The following is a 19,927-nucleotide window of genomic DNA, read 5'->3' as shown; positions in this document are numbered from 1 at the left end:
CCCTGGCGTCACGAATTGCAAGGGTTAACAAGCACTCTTTAATACCTGCACAGCTACACTCACCATACCCTACATCCCCCAGGCTATCACGTTTCTAATCATTTCCAACCAACAAAAATATTTACACTATGTTCAGCAATATGCGCCTTTTGATGCCAGGACTGGTTGTGGTGTCCGCAATAATATCTCCAGTCTCTTCTGGCAATCTAAAGGTGTCACCTATATGGCTGGAGGGCACGTATTTCTTTGTTCAGCATTCCTAGACCTGAAATCCAAGGAGATAATGATGGTTGGGATACAGCACTGCATGGATTCCTGGGGGAGGGGGGCAACAGGATATTTGGTCTCTTTTGGGTTTTGTTTTACCTGTGACGCCATCAGTGAGATGTTATACCTGATTTCTTGTATAACAGAATTGACTGTATACATGACTTATCTTTCAGTGGTTTTACAGCTCCCCACCCCCAATGTGATAGTGTCTACAGATAAAAGAAAAGCTTCCCCTATAATTATGCAATGGGGGGGTTAAGTCAGGTACAGGCTTGTGAGGGTATAGGTGACATTCTTTCACATAAAGTATGCAGTGTAAGGTAAACGCTGTATCTATTATGTTATGTGTAGGCGACAGAGAATAAGGAATGGAGCTGGAAACACTTGAGAGCCTCCCGTATTGTCCCCATATCATGCATGGTCTTGCAACCTTCTTAAAAGGGGTTTATGGTTTTAGAAAACTATGTAGATTAAAAATGATCCAACTTTCCAGTATACTTTTGGTAGCAATTCCTCCATCAATAGAAGCCCTCATTGTTTACTTCCTGGTCATGTGATGGCCAAATAGCTGCATGGCCTGATAGAAGACATTGCTCCGATAATCGTTCTGTAACAAGCTGTCTTTGTGTCCATCACATGACCATGAATTAAACAATGAAGGTCTCTATTCAATGAAAGCAAGCAGATATTTTGAAAACCAAGAGGAATTTATATTTAAAAAAAATGGCTTGCATAACTCTTATGTATACAAAAAATAAGCTTAAAGGGGTTATCCAGGAAAATTTTCAAATTTACAAATCTGTTTAACTTCCTTTTTAGCTTTCTGGAGCCAGTTGATATATAAAATTATATATCAACTGGCTCCAGAAAGTTAAACAGATTTGTAAATAACTTCTATTTAAAAATCTTAATCCTTTCTGTACTTATGAGCTTCTGAAGTTAAGGTTGTTGTTTTCTGTCTAAGTGCTCTCTGATGACACATGTCTCGGGAAACGCCCAGTTTAGAAGCAAATCCCCATAGCAAATCCCTTCTAAACTGGGCGGTTCCCGAGACAGGTGTCATCAGAGAGCATTTAGACAGAAAAGAACAACCTTAACTTCAGAAGCTCATAAGTACTGAAAGGATTAATATTTTTAAATAGAAGTAATTTACAAATCTGTTTTAACTTTCTGGAGCCAGTTGATATATAAAAAAATTTTTTTTCCTGGATAACCCTTTTTAAAGGAGTACCCCAGAGAAAAAATTTTGTTCTTCAATTACCGTATATACTCGAGTATAAGCCAAGTTTTTCAGCACGATTTTTCGTGCTGAAAACGCCCCCCTCGGCTTATATTCGAGTGAACTCTCCGCCTGTCAATCCCTTTCAGTGGTCTTCAACCTGTGGACCTCCAGATGTTGCAAAACTACAACTCCCAGCATGCCCAGACAGCCGATGGCTGTCCGGGCATGCTGGGAGTTGTAGTTTTGCAACATCTGGAGGTCCACAGGTTGAACACCACTGGAAGGGATTGACAGGCGGTGATGATGAAGGGGGGGGGGTGATGACAGGTGTTATGATGACGGGGGTCTGGATGATGACGGGGGGGATGATGTATTTCCTACCCTAGGCTTATAGTTGAGTCAATAACTTTTCCTGGGTTTTGGGGGTGAAATTAGGGGCCTCGGCTTATATTCGGGTTGGCTTATACTTGAGTATATACGGTATGTCCGGGCTGATGCAAAAAAAATATATATATATTGACTAGCCTCCCACCCAGCTCTCCCTGGTGCGGTCTTCTTCCTGGTGCCGGGCACGATACATCCCACTGTCACTCAGCCTATCATTGGCCGAGGCGAGACATTTCTTGCGGCCAGCGTACACTGACATACACTAGGTAGCATCTGTACCTGGTATAGAAGTTGTCTCATTGAACTGAATGACTGCAATAACAGGTACAGCCGCTACCCATGACTGCAGCACCTTTTCAACTGATCAGCCGGGGGGGTAGAAGTTGACCACTACCAATCTGATAAGGATAGAATAAGCCACCATGGTAAAGGTGCAGTACCCCTTTGTGTCAAATAAATAAATTTAAAATAAATTTAATCTATTTAACTATTCCTTTGTTGTGTGTTTCTGGAAAAACAAGGTATTGAGATGTATTCTCATATTATAGCTCCCAGCTTTGTCACCTAGCCTTTAGCTATGCAGTCATGTACAGTGCTCCCTCAAGTTACAATATTAATCAGTTCCAGGACGACCATTGTATGTTGAGATCATAACTCTATGGAAACCTGGTAATTGGTTCTGAAGCCACCAAAATGTCATCCAAAAATAGGAAAAAGTGAGGATTAAAGAAAAATAAGTAGATAACTAATATAGATAAAGCAAATCCTTATATATAAAAGTAAGAAAGATCTGCAGGGAGCTGTAAATCACTGTCACTGTCACTGTCTGCTGGGAGCTGTAATCACTGTCTCTCAGTGTTTCCCAACCAGGGTGCCTCCAGCTGTTGCAAAACTACAACTCCAAGCATGCCCGGACAGCCAATGGCTGTCCGGGCATGCTGGGAGTTGTAGTTTTGCAACAGCTGGAGGCACCCTGGTTGGGAAACAATGGTTTATGTAGAGGACAGGAGCTTCTTCAGGGTCCTATACAGTACACAATGTCCCAAATGGAGCCGCCCTTACTTGTTGTACAAAGGAGCAGCTAACCCTGGCACAGGTAAGGAATAGTACAGAACTTGTAGTTCCTCCCTGTACTGTAGGGGGCGCTACCAGACACCAGTCAGTGCATGCACTTCAGTAATAGAGGTGATTTACCAGTAAAATGCCCATTCTGATTGGTCAGTTCCTCCAGTACTGTCGGTAGTATTGTATGTTGAGTCTGGTTTCAAGTTACAATGGTCCAGAAAAAAACATTGTATGTTGAGGCCATTGTAAGTTGAGGGATCACTGTATTCATTCTCTTATAGACATACAAAAGGGTTACACTAGAAAAGGTAGATGACAACCACGTGACGGCCATATTTTTACCACTTGACTGAAGAGGATGACTTAACCCCTTATATTCACTGATGATTTTTGTACTATTTTATAATTTTTGTAATAGTTTATAATTCTCTGTCTGTCTCCCTAGCTGATAGGTGCCCTTATCCTGGCTATTGGTATCTATGCTGAAGTAGAGAGGCAGAAATATAAGACTTTACAGGGTGTCTTCCTTGCTCCTGCCATCATCCTCATCCTGCTAGGAGTGGTCATGTTTATTGTATCCTTCATCGGAGTCTTGGCTTCACTCAGAGATAACCTGTGCCTACTTCAAGTGGTGAGTGTCGCCTTCATTTAGGGATATGCGTGTGCTAGTTTTTGATGCCCATATTATGTATATTTTCTGTTTTCCCTTGCAGTTCATGTATACCCTGGGGGTCTGCCTTATATTGGAGTTGACTGGTGGGATCCTTGCCTTGATCTTTAGAAATCAGGTGAGGACTATAGGCATGTATACCAGCTTCTCACCATTCTGCTCTGCCATACCAGTCCTCTTACCCTTGGCACCAGCCCACTGCTTCTGGTCTTTAGTAATGCCTTTTATAGGGGAGCACCTCATCCATCCACAGATCAATAAGAGTGTTTCTCTTTTATACCAGACCATGGATCTCCTGAATAAGAACATTCGGAAGGGAATACAGAATTACTATGATGATCTCGACTTCAAAAATATCATGGACTTTGTGCAAAAGCAGGTGAATGTATAGAAAATCTGTTCAGGTGCTGTGAAACTGGTTTATTTACATATAAAGATATTAAAGGGCCACAGCAGCACACTACAAGTACTAAGATATTGCTATAGAAAATAGAGGGAAAAATAAAGGTAAAAAAATTGGTGATTTTAAGCAGTGGGAGTAACTAGCTCTTACATGCCCAGAAAGGCTAGCCCAAGAGAGACACATCTAGTGTAGGATTCATCCCGATCAAATGGTACACACTATTGGTTCAGATTAAATTATTTATTTATATATATATATATAATATATATTTTTTTTTTTTTTAAATTAAATCCATCTGTTAGTACTTGTAGCATGCTGCTGTAATTTCTATGCTTGTACTTGTATTACAGCTATAGCAGCATGAACCTTCATTTTTTATAATGGTACTGTCAAGGATGCCTTAAACTGTGAGTGACTACTAGAGATGAGCGAACTTACAGTAAATTTGATTCGTTACGAACTTCTCGGCTCGGCAGTTGGTGACTTATCCTGCATAAATTAGTTCAGCTTTCAGGTGCTCCCGTGGGCTGGAAAAGGTGGATACAGTCCTAGGAGACTCTTTCCTAGGACTGTATCCACCTTTTCCAGCCCACCGGAGCACCGGAAAGCTGAACTAATTTATGCAGGAAAAGTCATCAACTGCCGAGCCGAGAAGTTCGTGACGAATCGAATTTACTGTAAGTTGGCTCATCTCTAGTGACTACCGCTGTGCTATTTTGCTGAGTGTCGACATAAGCAAATTCACACCAGACTATGTTGGTATAAATCCCCTTCTCGGCACTGACTCCCAAGGAGTTCTGCCCTTTATTAGAAATTCACATAGATTATAAAAACCAATGGCATCAAATCATCGTTTTATATGCTGATTAGTCATTTGAGCATAGCATAGGTCACTTATGTTACAACTTGTCTATTTTAAGATTTTTCCATCCTTTCACAAAAGTCCAATGTTTAGACTTAAACTCCTAACTTCTTGTATGTTCAGACTCCATCCCAAGGTTCTCATCTTGATTACAGGCAAAGAGCAAGCTGAAATGTTTTAAATTAAAGGGGTTATCCAAGAAAAAACTTTTTTTTATATATCAACTGGCTCCAGAAAGTTAAACAGATTTGTAAATTACTTCTATTAAAAAATCTTAATCCTTTCAGTACTTATGAGCTTCTGAAGTTAAGGTTGTTCTTTTCTGTCTAAATCCTCTCTGATGACATCTGTCTCGGGAAACGCCCAGTTTAGAAGCAAATCCCCATAGCAAACCTCTTCTAAACTGGGCGTTTCCCGAGACAGGTGTCATCAGAGAGGATTTAGACAGAAAAGAACAACCTTAACTTGAGACGCTCATAAGTACTGAAAGGATTAAGATTTTTTTAATAGAAGTAATTTACAAATCTGTTTAACTCTCCGGAGCCAGTTGATATATATAAAAAAGTTTTTTCCCTGGAATGCCCCTTTAAGGAAAACAAAGTTCTTCTGCAATATTTTAGCAATAGCATATAACATCTAGCAAAGGTATATGAGTATAGATATAGTGATCAATATATCAGAATATTATAGACCCAACAGTACTTTTGGATATGCCAACCAATTGACGTTTTTTGTTTTCTGTCTTAAAGACATGTCAAAAGTTATGATCGGTGTAGGGTGTGAAGCGTACAGCTAAGCACTTTTCCACCCACTTCTCTATTGAACCAGGACTATCTTTTAGACTTGTATCATGAACCATCTCGGTCATATGATACGGAGCCTAGAGAGAATGCACTAAGCCCGCACTCCTCGTGGCTCTATCTAGCGATCGGTCTGGGTGTGAACTTTTGATTAAAAACTTTTGCTGTCTCTCTCTGACATATTAAAAATCTTTTTCTGAATGACAGTGCCCATTTAACAAAAAGTAAAGGTGTTGTATAGGATTAGAAAAACGTGGCTGCCATCTTCCAGAATGGGCACTACACTTGTCCGCAGGTAGACTAATATTGCAGCTTTGCCCCACTGACGTGAACAGGCTGATTTGCAATACCACAAACAACCTATTGACAGGTATGGCACCATGCCAGCCTTATTATTCTAATGTAATGAGAGTGGGAAAATGTATCAGAATATGTATACGGATGAGATGTATTGTTTAATGAGATGAAATCTATTCATTCTAGTTCAAGTGCTGTGGGGGAGCAGAGTACACAGACTGGGAACAGAATGTATATCACTCGTGCTCAGCTCCTGGGCCTCTTGCATGTGGAGTTCCTTATACTTGCTGCCTCACCAACAAGGTAATGGCATCCTAATATATAACCGGGACCTTTAGCAGAGTGAATTACTTATGGTCATATGCTTTATTGTGGTCAATGGTAACAGAACTGAATCCACTTCCGTACGGTCACCAGACAATGCTACACATGAAGCACTTCTCCTATTATTGCATGCTATTCATGTGCTGTTGTGGGGAAGAATTGCACACAATGCCTCCTACTGTTGTCTCTTAAAGGGGTATTCTGAAGAAAAAATATTTGTAATATTAACTGGTGCCAAAAAGTTATACAGACTTGTAAATTATATTAAAACAGTTCAAGCCTTCCAGTACTTAATAGCTGCTTTATGCGCTGGAGGAAGTTGTGTAGTTCTTTCCATTCTCACCACAGTGCTCTCTGCTGCCACCTCCATCTGTGTAGGGAACTGTCCAGAGCAGGAGCAAACCCTCAAAGCAAACCTCTCCTGCTCTGGACAGTAACAAAGACAAAGGTGGCAGCAGGGAGCACTGTGTCGGATTGGAAAGACTACACAACTTCCTCCAGTGTATACAGTAGCTGGTAAGTACTGGAAGGTTACGTACCCATCTTTCTGGAACCAGTTGATTAGAAACTAACCCACCCCCAATGGCATCCCTTTAAAGTGGGTACCTCAGTGGTTCTCAGGTATAAATATGGGTCATAGCAGATCCGGAGAGAACACTGCGTCGGTATCATTTTGGCATTTTAGGTAATGGAGGAACAATGGAGAAACTCTTAACCCAACTTCCATGCTGACAGGTGCATATTACAGATTTGATTTACAAGAGCCAGCATCTATCTAAAAGTTATGGTAGGAAAGGGCTCCATGCCATGGTTCAGATCATTTCCTGAAAATGTAGAGTATGTGCCACCACTGTATCTGCAAACTTGTCATACTTTGTAACGCATTTGCTCAAATGAGTATATAGAAATTGGTTTTGCAGAGCCTGATGGTTAGAATGAAGCTTTCTGTGGTCGAGCAGGTACCCACAGATTGTCCATGAAATTTGTTGCTACATTCGGTTCTTTTTAAGATTTCTTTGGGAGAAGTTGGTGGCTTGTTTGGTGCATTTTTTCTAAAGTGCAGGGTTTTGGTAGGCAGTCGTGTTATGTTAGGAGGAAAAGGCTTTTGAACACTTGCTCACCTGGTGCGGCTGGGTGGGATATAAGGTCAACTACTAAGTTATGTAGGAAGAAGTTGAGTTTCTAACCTTTAAGGTGTCCCTATTAAGCTCTTTACACAAATAACTACCGTCATTTGTGTAAATATGTTCCATTTCAAAATTGGCACCTAAATAGCAATACAGGAACCTTCTGCCTCCAGTATCGGCTCATCTCCACTCTATAGCACTGTGCCTTATGTGATGGACTTTCCTCCTGCGTGTCCATCGGACTCATGTAAGTCTATGGCGCTTGGTCTTATTGCTGGAGAGGTGTCCTATGGAGACGTAGGGGGAAGGTCCACTTTATACAACACAGGGCTATAGAGGGAAGAGCAGCTGGGAGGAGGGAGAAAAGCTCTAAGTTTGATTATTTAGGAGCCATTTTTGAAGTAGAACATATTTACACAAATAACACAGTACTGCACGATAATCATTTGTGAAGAAGAGTTCTAGAGGGACACTTTAGGGTTGGCTTTCCGCTTTTTTGGAAATCTTCCACTGCAGTTTTTGAACCAATGCCAGAAGTGTATCCAGAAGAAATGGTAAATATAAAGGAAGGGCTTCTACTACTTCTTCCTTCTGGATCCACTTCTGGCTTTGACTTAAAAACTTCAGTGACTTTCCAAAAAAATAAATTCGAAATAAAGGCCAAGGAAAACCCAGATTTAAAGGGATTGTATGAGTTTTAAAAAGCATGGCACCTTTCTTCCAGACAGTTTTTGCAGTTTTTACTTTTTGTTTATGTTTGGAAGAAATAGCTTTTTCACTGTGGAATCCAGTCTAGCAGCATTGAATATTGTAATCAGACAGGTGACCCCTATTTTTCTCTTTCTTGCAGACGGGAGCAGTAATGAATACAATGTGTGGATACCAAGCCATGAAGTATAATGTATGTAGTCGATGGAGAACATTGCCTAACCTATATCTGATACTGTCTATGTATTCACAATTGCATCTTATGACTCTGCTTCTTTTGATTCTAAATATTTCTTTCACATTGACCAGAAAAAGCTTATTTTCCCATGATGAAATACACATTTGATGACTTCTTTGAGCACTTTACTTACTAAGACCAGCCTTACATCCATTGTCCATAGACAGGAAATCTTGTGATGCCAACATCCCTGAGGCATATGTCCATCATTGGCCCTCGCAATGAGAACATTAATTCATGGTTGTAATATTGTCATTTTGAACATAATTAGGACTCCGCACACCATAGGATTTATCCACGCTAAGGTGCTTTGAGTTTACAGTCCAGAGCATTCATATCTCAGTCCAAATGAACCTTCATCTGACACAGGCTGCTAAGAGAAATGGACGTCTTCAGAGGAATGTCAAGGCATCATAGCCCACATTTCTCTGAAGGCATCTACAGTATTCCTCTCAGCAATCCGTATCCATTCAATTTGGACTGACACATAACGTCAATGCTGTCTGCACGCCATGTCTGTAGTCCTACTTGGTTATATTCTGGAAGACGAGTCCTACTTCTGCACCCATTAACTAACAGAATGGACCTGTTTGTTATACTGGACTGTGTACCCTGGGTCCAGAAGTGGTATGATTCGGAGGGCTCTTCCTTCAGTGCATATGCCACATAAACCATTACCATTTATCATTACACACACAGCCCTTATCAGGAACAAGAGTACCTGTCAACAAACTAAACTTTTACCCTGTTTCCCCGAAAATACACCCTTTCCCAAAAATAAGCCCTAGCTGTATTATTGGGGTGGGCTGCAATATAAGCCCTACCCTGAAAATAAGACCTAGGCCAGTGGTCTATAACCTGCGGACCTCCAGATGTTGCAAAACTACAACACCCAGCATGCCCGGACAGTCGTTGGCTGTCCGGGCATGCTGGGTGTTGTAGTTTTGCAACATCTGGAGGTCCGCAGGTTGAAGACCACTGACCTAGGCAATGCCCGGGCTGCAAATATTAAAAAAACAAACTTTAACTTGCCTTCGTCCTCCGTTACCGCGTTGCTAAGGATCCGGCCACATGGTCCCTCCGCTGTTCTTGCTGCGGTCCTAGGGATGGGAACATGGGCTCGCGGGTGGCATACGATTAGTCCCCCGATGTGGGGAGCAGCGCTTGGCTAATAAACCGGCGGGGGGGGGGTTAGAGCTGCGCCCATAACATGTAAATAAATAAGCCCTACCCTGAAAATAAGCCCTAGTGTGTTTTTGGTGACTACAATTAATATAAGACCCGGTCTTCTTTTCGGAGAAACACGCTAATACATTGTTCCTTATGTTATTATAAGACATTTTGCTATTTACTTGCTGTAAAATTTCTCAACCTTTTTATGTTTTTGAAAAACTGCCACTAGGTGGCTCTGTTCTGTTCCCTGCGCAAGTCAAACAGTTAATTTGGCCTCTTCCCGGCCTGGCAGGAGACCAAACTCAGGAAGTGCATGTGGGGCATGGTGAGGTGCAGCTCTCGCAGGCTTCAGTGACGTCGCGCCTGCTGGGGAACGCCCACTTTCTCCTGCCGTGAGCTCACACAATGTGAGCAAGGGGATAGGTATGATACACAGCTTTTTAAAGCTTGGGAAAAAAACATTTAAGGGCAGGAGGGATGTTAGGAGTAGTTAGGGAATGTAATCTGAGTTAGTTTAGAAAATATGGTTTGCTGACAGGTACTCTTTAGTAATCAAATAGTGAAATATCACTCCCCACCCAATAGAATAAAACAAAAATGATAAACCGCCATTAACAACTGACCTACCCCACTGTCTCCTTCAGGCGCCATTCTCTACTGGTGGACCTCAAGGGCTTGGTTGTTGCTGGGCCCCATGATCGTGTTGGAGCCTAAAGTCCATCAGAGTTTGAACCTATTGGCATATAAAAATCTGGTTATTTTATCTGTACAAAAGGCAGATGATTTTAATAGGCTCCTCTTAGAACAGTGTGAAACATGTCTTTCCTTCCTACTATTATTACTTCTGCAATCTTATGTTTTCTTATGACTCTCTATTCTCCCTGTCCTGTTCAGAGACCAGCAGCGCAGCAGTTCATCCATGTCAGAGGTTGCACAGATGCTGTTATTATTTGGTTCTTGGATAACTATGCAGTCATGGCCGGATTGTTACTAGGTATCCTAGTCCCACAGGTGAGTAAACATTATGTATGACCTAAGTTTAGATCACTTTTTTTTTTTTTTTTTTTTTCCCCTGGCCAAAGCACCAGGTGACGGTGCATGTCCGTGTGTTCCTAGCGCCAATGTTTTCGGCGGCACTTGCTGAAGGTCAAATCTCCGTCTGGTATTTCTGTGGGTGAAGATTCAATGTCAATGAGCCCTTACGATCTTTTTACTTTCAGAACTCAGTGTTTGCTTGAGTTGTATACACTCTAGATTTTTTTGAACAGCTAAACTGCAAAAATGTATCAGTCTGGAGTCTAGCCAAATTTAGACATTTGTTTTCATGTACTATATGTACATGTATATGTACTATATTCTATTTGGCTCAAAGAGGATTGCTTAGACTAGATACAATACTCTGCTGTGAAGTTTTATACAGGTTTTTAGTCGTTTCTAAAAAATAATTTAGCAAAAGCAAGCAGAGATCTTACAAATGGTGAGAAATTGTGTTGTAAACAAAATCATGGGGCCATTGACTGCCACATATGGCTGACCGCTCATGTGACTTCACCCTAAATGTTTAGTGCCAGTACATGAGTTAAACAAAATTAAAGGTGGGGTGGAGAAGGGAAGCAGTGGATTTGGCTAAAGGTACAAGATAATGCACCTTGGACGTAAAAAACACAAGGGCAGAATATAAAATATTTGATACAGTCCTAACCGCAGTATCTGAGGAAAGGGATTTAGGGTTCATTATTTTAGAAGACATGTCAGAGAGCAGTAGGAAATGCTAGCAGAATGCTTGGTTGTATAGGGAAAGGTATTATCAGTAGAAAGAGGGAAGTGCTCATGGGTGTATAGGGAGAGGTATTAGCAGTAGAAAGAGGGAAGTGCTCATGGGTGTATAGGGAGAGGTATTAGCAGTAAAACAAGGGAAGTGCTACTGCCGCTGTAGAGTGCACTGGTGAGACATGACTTGGAGTATTGTGCGCAGCACTGAAGGATTTATCTCCAGAAGGATATAGATACTCTAGAGAGAGTTCAGAGAACATACTAAACTAGTACATGGATTGCAGGATAAAACTTACCAGGAAAGGTTAAAGGACCTTAACATGTATAGAAGAAAGAAGAGACTGAGGGGATATGATAGAGACTTTTAAATATGTAAAGGTAATTAACACAGTAAAGGAGGAGAGGAGATTTAAAAGAAGAAAAACTATCACAAGAGGACATAGTTTAATATTAGAGGGGAAAGATTTCTGCAGTAATATCAGGACGTATTACTTTACTGAGAGTAGTGGATGCATGGAACAGCCTTCCTGCAGAAGTGGTCGCTGCAAATACAGTGAAGGAGTTTAAACATGCATGGGATAAGCATAAGGCTATCCTTCATATAAGATAGGGATAAGCATAAGGCTATCATTCATATAAAATATAGATAGGCATAAGGCTATCCTTCATATATTATATAGATAGGCATAAGGCTATCCTTCATATATATAATATAGATGGGCATAAGGCTATCCTTCATATATAATATAGATAGGCATAAGGCTATCCTTCATATATAATATAGATAGGCATAAGGCTATCCTTCATATAACTAGCTATTGATAGTATTCAGATTATTGGACAGACTAGATGGGCCAAATGGTTCTTATCTGCTGACACATTCTATGTTTCTATATTGTATGCATTTATTTTTACATTGACCCTTTTTACTTTTCTTCTAGTTCCTTGGAGTCCTTCTATCACTACTTTATGTATCCCGGGTAGAAGATATGATCACGGAGTGGAACAGTTCTGCTGATGTTCTCCTGGAGGGTGAGACCACCAAACATGAGATTGAGTTTTCCACTGTGGGCTGTTGCCGGTGCTATCCAGGAGAGGAATCGACAGCCTGAGTGCCTCCAGCTCTTACGAATTGTTGTGCTAACAAACACTAAATATTAACCCCAGAGATCACCGGGAACATTGGAAAGAAAACACGTCTGGCCCTAGAGGTGACGGACTGGTGGATTGTTTTGAAACACTACATTTCCTTCTATGGTTGACGGGTGACAATCAGGACTGTATTGTGCCTGGTGACTGTTCTGAACAGAACATCACTGTATTTTTTCTTTTATTTTTTGTTTTTCTTTTGTTACATTACAGTTGCAAAGACTTTTTTGAAGTGCACTCCAAGCAGAATTCATCTCACGTATAATGCAAACAGAAACTATATCGCGTTCTATGGTTTCCGGGTAAAAGACCTAAAATCCTGTGGCATTACCAATGTGTGCTTATCGGTTATATTAAGAGATTGTTTTGTGCCAGTTGTCCATTATTATCTCCTTTTTATTCTGTTTTCAGGGTAAAAAAATACAACAACAAAAAAGATAGTCCTAGTGCAAGGATCTATCATCTGCAGGGAAGGCAGCAAATGTTAATTTATGGAACAGCACCACTATAGGTTAAGCAAAGTATTACAAGGTGTACATACATCACTAGGTTATCTATGTACTGCAAAGACATGTCAGGCCATCTCGAGAGAAGGGTATTGTTTGCAGCTGCTCGGCTAATGATTCTGTAATGAACTCAAAAGACCCTAATGCATTGCTCCTTAACCAGTGTGCCTCCAGCAGGTGGCACACTGGTTGGAAAACGGGTTTTCTAAACCAGTCCCACCTTTTAAAGGAAAACTGTCAGCTGATCAGTTTGGTCCTTACTGTGCCCGGATCCGCCACGCCGTTCGGCCGTAATCTTCTATTTTCAGAATATTCAAATTAGGGGCTAACTGGCACTTTGACGTCAGTGCCGCTCACCGCAGTGCCACCCAGCTCATCAATATTCCTCCCCCTCTCTTTTTATTACAGAGCGGGAAGAAGAGGGAGAGGCGGAGGGAGGGGAGGAATATTGATGAGCTGGGCGGTGCTGCAGTGAGCAGCACTGACGTCAAAGTGCCAGTTAGCACCTCATTTGCATATTCTGAAAATAGAAGATTACAGCCGAACGGCGCGGCAGATCCGGGCACGGTAAGGACCAAACTGATCAGTGTCCCCCGCACTACCAGCCAGTACCGCTGGTTAGTGCGGGGGGAGCAAGCTGACAGTTTTCCTTTTTAAAGGGGTTATCCATAGCTATCAAATAAAGTTATTGGAAACAAGCACATAATCCGCTTGTACTTTTGCGTCCGAATCAGTACGCTATTTTCTTGCAAAGTGCTGATCCATGTGCACATACGTTGTCGAAGAACACAATGTATGTACACAAAACGCATTTTCCCGATAGCTGTGGCTTCCGACCTGTGTTGGGAAAATAAAAAAAGGAATAATCCTGTCTTATACCTTATTTCTATTACCATTCATTCATGAGAGCTTGAAGTGCATATTCAATTTCTAACCCCCTTATGTACCGACGACACATTGGAGAGCGACATATTATTTGGAGATATATAGGGGCATAGTGAGAAGGTGCTCGATTTAACCCCTGTAACCTCACAGATCTGCAGGAATTTTGTTGTAGAAGGGACCATGATAGATATAGATATATATTCTCTATTTATCATTAATTTTTTTTAATTTTATTTTTTTTTGTCTTCTGTCTCATTAGCATAGAAAATATAACTGTTTGACTAAACTAACTGGTCTGTGCTCAGGTGTAAAGTGCCAAATGTTAATATTTTTAGAATCATTTTTTGGGGGTGTTTTTTCTGCCTATGAGCAGCCTTGTTTACTAGAAACTATGGACGATGGGGGAGATCTATCAAAACATATGCAGAGGAAAAGTTGACCAGTTGCCCATAGCAACCAATCAGATCGCTTCTTTCATTTTTGAGAGGCCTTTTAAAAAAATGGGGGGAAAAAAAGCAATCTGGTTGCTATGGGCAACTGGTCAACTTTTCCTCAGCATATGTTTTGATAAATTCCTTCATATTACTAAAAATGGTGCAATTTTCTCATGAAATTCTCGCAGTCCTATTGCATTTTGAGAAGTGGCGTGGCCTATAAAACGACGGCGTTTCATTGTGAAATGGCTGCCTGTATGTAGGTCCTACTTACTGTAGAGTGGCTACCCTTTTTATATTACTTGTATAAGTTCTCTAAATTGTGCCTTTTTAGTGTTTAGGCCTATTGACCACTAGTGTCTAACATAAAGGCAATAGGGCATAGGACGCCTTAGAGAGGGGGTTCGCCTATTTAGGACATTTTTAAAGGATCTGTCTAGTGAAGGGACATGAGTAACAAATTACTGGACATATTGCTGCACACTTGTCATCTTCCAGTTAAAAATGGCCGCAAGGAAACTCTAACTCTGATGGGGTTGCTATGGACACTGCTCCGCTTTCCATGGCTAGCGTCCGTTTGAGACCCTGTGAGCGCTGGTTTTTCCTGATATAAACCACTAATTACTAGAGACCCTTTTTGTGGCTATATCAAGTGTATAGCCCCATGTGGGCCTGGTTTTGTCTAATGTTTACATAGGCCTCAACTAGGTTTACAGGCCTTGTTGTCTAAACCAGTGATCTCCAAACTGTGGACCTCCAACTGTTGCAAAACTACAACTCTCAGCATGCCCTGACAGCCGTTGGCTGTCAGGGCATGCTGGGAGTTGTAGTTTTGCAACAGCTGGAGATCTGCAGTTTGGAGACTGCTTTTATATACTTACTATAGACCAGCGGAGCTCTAAGTGGTTGCCATCTCCTTTTAAAGGTGTGTTCCGGTGGAAACCTTTTTTTATTTTAATGAACTGGTGCCAGAAAGTTAAACAGCTTTGTAAATTACTTCCATTAAGAAATCTTAATCCTTCCAGTACTGATTAGCTGCTGTATGCTCCAGCGAAAGCTGAGTAGTTCTTTTCTATCTGACCACAGTGCACTCTGCTGACACCTGTGTCCATGTCAGGAACTGTCCAGAGCAGGAGAGGTTTGTTATGGGGATTTATTCCTACTCTGGACAGTTCCTAGCACAGACAGAGGTGTCAGCAGAGAGAACTGTGGTCAGACTGGAAAGAACTACACAACTTCCTCTGGAGTATACAGCAGCAGTACTGGAAGGTTTAAGATTTTTTCTAATTAAAGTAATTTACAAATCTGTTAAACTTCTGGAACCAGTTTATTTGGGGGGGGGGGGGGGGGGGGGGGATTTTCCCACCGGAGTACAGCACCTAGCAACTTGTCCCCATCCACAAAATAAGAATAGGTGTCTGATCGCGGGGGGTAAGACCGCTGATGCCTCCAGTGATATACAGAATGTCTATGGGAGCAACAGAGATACCTGGTGCAATGTAGTTGGCAATCTCCAGTGTTCTTATATGCATACACATTAATGGGCCCCATTCTAGAGATCATTGACGCAGTAGTCAGACCACCGTGATCAGAGACTCTAATGTCCTATCCTGTGAATAGGAGATATGTTTTTAGGGCCCATTCACACTATGAATTTTCCTAGCAGGATTCTGCTCAGAAGTTAGGGTGCAGGAGTATCCTGTTTTCAATGGGATTCTGCTGCACCATTCACACTACAGAATCATTCAGCGCATTTCAGAGCGGTCCTAACGCTGTCTTGTTATGCTGGTGCTGCTACAGATGGAATAAATTCCATGGTGTGAATGAGCCCTGAATGACAGGACAACCCATAGACACTCCAAGTGCCGTTGTAAAGGCGTTTGCTGGGTTCACATTTTACTGCAGTCAGAAACACCAAAGAAAACCTTTAAAGCGTACCTGCTAGATCCTACAGGAAAAAAATTACACCGCACCTAATCCTGACCATATACTGCTAATTTTTATGCCTCTATCACCTATATTTATTATTAAAAAAAATAAAAAAATAAAAAAAAATCTTCATTCGCTCAGTGTTAAAAATCCTTTTAGGGGAAGGGGGCGTGTCCTTCCCTTGTGGTGGTGGGAGGTGATTGGTGTGTCCACTCATACAGCCTTGTCCATGAGTCCTCTCTTGTCCATGACTCATGGACAAGCCTGATGCTGCTGCAGGACTGGTTAGTGTCTTAGTAGGTATGGGGACCCCTAGTGGTGGGATTTTGAGGAGCCGTTTTTCTTTTTTTAAAGGGGTACTCCGCTGCTCAGCGTTTGGAACAAACTGTTCCGACCGCTGGAGCCGGCGCCGGGAACTCGTGATGTCATACCCCCGCACCCTCATGATATCATGCCCCACCCCCCTCAATGCAAGTCTATGGGAGGGGGCGTGACAGCTATCACGCCCCCTCCCATAGACTTGCAATGAGGGGGTGGGGTGTGATGTTATGAGGGGGCGGGGCTATGATGTCATGAGCTTCCGGCTCAAGCATTCGGAACAGTTTGTTCCAAACGCTGAGCAGTGGAGTAGTCCTTTAAATATTCAAAGATTTTTAAACAACCATATTACAAAAGGTCTTTTTAATTTTTACCACTAACAACATATAAAAAGTTTTTGGATCTGACAGTGCCCATTTAAAATTAAGTAATTGCATAAAAAAAAAAAATCCATAATACATGGTAAACCTTCAGTATGGTGCAACAAAAACGGAATGTGTGGAGAGAAAACAATTTACTAAAATGTCTAGTTTGTAACTAAAAATGCACTGTGCATGTCGAAACCACTATACTATCCATACAGATGGGTGAGGCCTTAGATCAGTGCTACCCAACCTGTGACGCTCCACAAGACTACAACTTCCATTGACATCGTGCGGGCATTTTGGGTAGTTGTAGTTTTGTAAGACTTGGGGGAACACAGGTAGAGGGAACACTGGCTTAGAGCTCTCTTAAGGCTGGGGTCACACCACGTTTTTGCAATACAGTTCCCGTATACGTTTCAATTTGAAAACCGTACGGAACCGTATTGAAAACCGTATGCATTGACTCTCCATTGAAAACAGTTTGCATCTTAGGCTACGGTTTTGGGTACAGGAGAAAAAAAACTGACAAAACTGCACAACACGGTTTTTGGTCCAGGTGAAAAACCGTTTTGAAACTTTATACGTGTTTTTTTATTTTTTTTTTTTTTTTTTTTCCTTACATGGAGTCAATGGGAACTGTATGTGTGTACAGATCCATACGGTTTTTGACTTTGCACAGTTTTTTTTTTTTCTTGGAATTTCATTCAAACAAGTGAAACTTTATTCATAATGGAATGAAAAGTTAATAACGTATACGTTTTTTTCTTTAAAAAACTGATGCAACTGGATATAATTTTTCAAACTGTATACGGATTTAAATTTGTACACATGTTTTGATACAGTTTAGGCTGCATTCACATCTCTGTTTTACATTATGGGTGTCAGATCAAGCTGGGGGGGAGGGGCAAGCCGGGCTCTCCTGTACCCCAGCCGGACCAGCGCTGAAATCCATTCCCTTTTAATGAGCCGACCGGAGTCAAACGGTGACTCTGGTCGGCTCATTTTTTACCTGTATCCAATTTTGTGACCGGACCTAAAACTGTAGGGTAGGGGTACCGGAGAGCCCGGTTTGCCCCTCTCCCAGCCGGATCCGGCCCCTGTAATGTAAAACCGAGATGTGAATACAGCCTTAGTCAGGTTGAGGAATCCATTTTTTTTTTTATTTTTTATTTTTATCAAAAACCTGATACAGGAACTGTATTGCAAAAATCATGGTGTGAACCCGGCCTAACCTGTGGCTCTCCAATTGGTATGAAAGTATAACACTCAGCATGTGGTTATTAGTACCAGTTAGGAGTCGTACTCTTGTATCGCTTTCCGCATTTTTTACAGAAATAATAGCACTACATATGATGGAATCCCAAAGGACCTTATTATAAGGAGTATTCCATCATGTCCCAACACTGGTGTGAACATGGCCTTAGACACACTGGGCTGCTCGGTGTGAACCCGGCCTTACTAGTTGTAGTGCTGCAGGTTAATGTTGTGCATTTCAATAACAGGGTATTAATAAATATTGGACTGTATTTGACCAGTGTGTTTGCATATGAAAAATGTGTGTACATAATCTTGTTAGGTTTAAGAAGCTTTAACATTGAAATATTGTAATAAATACACGATTTGCATTGTATCATTCTATATATTTCTAGTTATTTGCCAACAATGTATATTCATCAAATTTGTTCATCTTCTATCTCGCATTGTAAGGTTATTATGTGTCCCTATATACAGTGGAACACAAGACCATGGGGGCTCAACCTCCTACATATCAGGGTGCGGAGCTGTCTATCCCAATAGCCATACACAAAACAGAAAAAAGGTGATATAGTGAAGTGCAATGCACAACTATCAGTAGCAACAATATCCTATATGAATGAATTTGACACTGTAAACATGGAATAGCCATGCAAGTAATAATACAATCTCTGCCCGTCCCTTTCTGAATGGAAAGAGAAGGGGGTAATCTTGGCTAAGAGAAAAAAAAAGTATCAGGCGGTTAAAGGGGTACTCCGGCGGAAATCTCTTCTCCTTCTTCTTCTTCTTCCTTCTTCTTCTTCTTCCTTCTTCTTCTTCCTTCTTCTTCTTCCTTCTTCTTCTTCCTTCTTCTTCTTCCTTCTTCTTCCTTCTTTTTCTTTTTCTTCTGGCTCCAGAAAGTTAAACAGATTTGTAAATTACTTCTATTAAAAATTCTTAATCCTTCCATTACTTTTTAGCGGCTGTATACTACAGAGGAAATTCTTTTCTTTTGGGATTTCTTTTCTGTCACGACTAGAGATGAGCGAACTTACAGTAAATTCGATTCGTCACGAACTTCTCGGCTCAGCAGTTGATGACTTTTCCTGCATAAATTAGTTCAGCTTTCCGGTGGGCTGGAAAAGGTGGATACATTCCTAGGAAAGAGTCTCCTAGGACTGTATCCACCTTTTCTAGCCCACAGGAGCACCTGAAAGCTGAACTCATTTATGCAGGAAAAGTCAGCAACCGCCGAGCTGAGAAGTTTGTGACGAATCGAATTTACTGTAAGTTCGCTCATCTCTAGTCACGACCACAGTGCGCTCTACTGACATCTCTGTCCATTATAGGAACTGTCCAGAGCAGCATTTGTTTTCTATGGGGATTTTCTCCTGCTCTGGACAGTTCCTGACATGGACTGAGGTGTCAGCAGAGAGCACTGTGGTCGTGACAGAAAAGAAATCCAAAAATAAAAGAATTTCCTCTGTAGTATACAGCCGCTAATAAGTACTGGAAGGATTAAGATTTTTTTTAATAGAAGTAATTTACAAATCTGTTTTAACTTTCTGGCATCAGTTGATTTAAAAACATAAAAAGTTTTCCACCGGAAATTAAGGGCAAGAATATAGTCTACATAGATAAATTCCCTTTTATGTTGGTAAATTATATATCTTGGGGTAATAGTCTTATTTAAACATCATTTTCTGATACTGGAATACCTCTTAAAGGGGTACTTCAAACACTTGGAGCAGGGTGCAGGGGTCGTGATGTCGCAGTCACGCCCCTCGTG

At 41.2% G+C, this 19,927-nt stretch overlaps 1 protein-coding gene and 1 long non-coding RNA gene across 6 annotated transcripts in view; one reads left to right on the top strand and one right to left on the bottom strand.

Annotated features, from left to right (window-relative positions):
* TSPAN15 (tetraspanin 15) overlaps positions 1-13,277 on the top strand; it is a 65,686-nt gene extending 52,409 nt beyond the window's left edge. For 4 of the 5 annotated variants that reach the window (XM_056541505.1, XM_056541506.1, XM_056541501.1 and 1 more), the window contains exons 2-7: positions 3,390-3,575; positions 3,658-3,993; positions 6,163-6,279; positions 8,278-8,328; positions 10,441-10,557; positions 12,261-13,277. In XM_056541505.1, the coding sequence (XP_056397480.1) occupies positions 3,510-3,575; positions 3,658-3,993; positions 6,163-6,279; positions 8,278-8,328; positions 10,441-10,557; positions 12,261-12,431 (858 nt within the window). In that variant the 5' untranslated portion in view covers positions 3,390-3,509 and the 3' untranslated portion in view covers positions 12,432-13,277. The remainder of the gene's footprint in view (positions 1-3,389; positions 3,576-3,657; positions 3,994-6,162; positions 6,280-8,277; positions 8,329-10,440; positions 10,558-12,260) is intronic. The other variant, XM_056541502.1, reaches the window with a different exon arrangement.
* LOC130292055 (uncharacterized) lies at positions 126-15,430 on the bottom strand. The gene is made up of 5 exons (XR_008848068.1): positions 14,759-15,430; positions 12,250-12,344; positions 10,174-10,279; positions 3,767-3,909; positions 126-265 (listed from the first exon to the last, which is right to left on the bottom strand). It is a non-coding gene; the product is annotated as an uncharacterized LOC130292055 (long non-coding RNA).
* Between the last annotated feature and the right edge of the window lie 4,497 nt (positions 15,431-19,927).

The sequence above is a fragment of the Hyla sarda genome, chromosome 9 (genome assembly GCF_029499605.1).
Source record: "Hyla sarda isolate aHylSar1 chromosome 9, aHylSar1.hap1, whole genome shotgun sequence".
NCBI classification, from domain to species: domain Eukaryota; kingdom Metazoa; phylum Chordata; class Amphibia; order Anura; family Hylidae; genus Hyla; species Hyla sarda.
This window is presented reverse-complemented; position numbering and strand designations above follow the sequence as displayed.